General features: G+C 37.8%; 1 protein-coding gene across 1 annotated transcript in view; it reads left to right on the forward strand.

The window, feature by feature from the left end:
* LOC117116754 (lysozyme 1-like) overlaps positions 1 to 1172 on the forward strand; it is a 7907-nt gene that overhangs the window by 940 nt on the left and 5795 nt on the right. The window contains exon 2 of the mRNA XM_033260852.1: positions 452 to 634. Within this exon, the coding sequence (XP_033116743.1) occupies positions 452 to 634 (183 nt within the window). The remainder of the gene's footprint in view (positions 1 to 451; positions 635 to 1172) is intronic.

Below are 1172 nucleotides of genomic sequence, written 5' to 3' on the forward strand. Positions count from 1 at the left end.
CCGGTGGTGCGCGAATGGTGCTACCCGCCAAAGTACACTTCTTGCCCTGGCCCTTAAAATCTATTCAATGAACAATGTTGGCCCCCATTGCGATAATTGTTGAGAACCCCTGGTTTAGGCCTTAGCAGCTGATTCGATGTGTGTGTGTTTCAATAAATGATCCAGCAACCAAATTTTGTTTGGTGCTATATATTTCTGAAATTGAAATTTATGTATTACAGGTCTCCCTCTAAAAACCAATTGTCTGAAGTCCCATATTTACGACTGTCCTTTATTTTTATTCTTAATTAGAGACCAAAGCTGCTAAAGACCATGGAAACCCCGGTTTCAAAAATGGTCTTTAAGTGAAGGGAGACCTGTATTATCATCAAAATGAAATTGTTTAATGTTTTTCTAACGACAATCCCATCCACAATTTACATTGCTTGTTCTCTGTTCCTCGTTCGATTAGTGAATGACACCATATCAGACGTATCACCGAATTGCCTCAAGTGCATCTGCAGGGTAGAATCCAATTGCAGAATTCCAAGACCCTTGTGTCACGTGTATCGCGGCTATGATACTTGCGGCCCATACAATATCAATAAAAAATATTGGACTGAGGCAAGATCTAGGGGAAGACAACTGGGCACTGGTGAGTTACATCCTATTCTAAACATAACGCGACATAAACTCCAGTTGAATCCCTAGTTAAATGGGGGAGGATAATAGGACAACATTTTTGTAAATGTGCCGAAATGTTGATCTATTTTTGTTAATGACTTATTTGACCTCTTTTTATTATTATGATTTATTGTTATCATTATCAACATCTCTATTGTTATTATTATGCCTATAATTATTAATATTTTTATTCTTATAAGAGTTTATAATTAACAATTAAATACTTTTAGAAATCAATATTAGGCCTATATTACTATTTGGCCTAATTATTAAGTAACTTGCTTATAATTTTTTATGTAATCATCATTGTCACCAAAATGAACACATAGCAAAGAAAACAATTTAAATTAACTTGATTCTAATTACCCTCGCCCCCGAAGAGGGGGAAGAAGAGGGTTTTGCGATGAGCTCCGTCTGTCTGTCTGTGGTATGTTTGCACTTCTGCAGGGCCGGCGGAACGTTTTTCAAAGTGGGGGGAGCAGGCGCGTAATAGGGGTCTTGGGTCGGGG

The sequence above is a fragment of the Anneissia japonica genome, unplaced genomic scaffold (assembly GCF_011630105.1).
Source record: "Anneissia japonica isolate Jap-2015-1 unplaced genomic scaffold, ASM1163010v1 scaffold288090_len272316_cov174, whole genome shotgun sequence".
NCBI lineage: Eukaryota > Metazoa > Echinodermata > Crinoidea > Comatulida > Comatulidae > Anneissia > Anneissia japonica.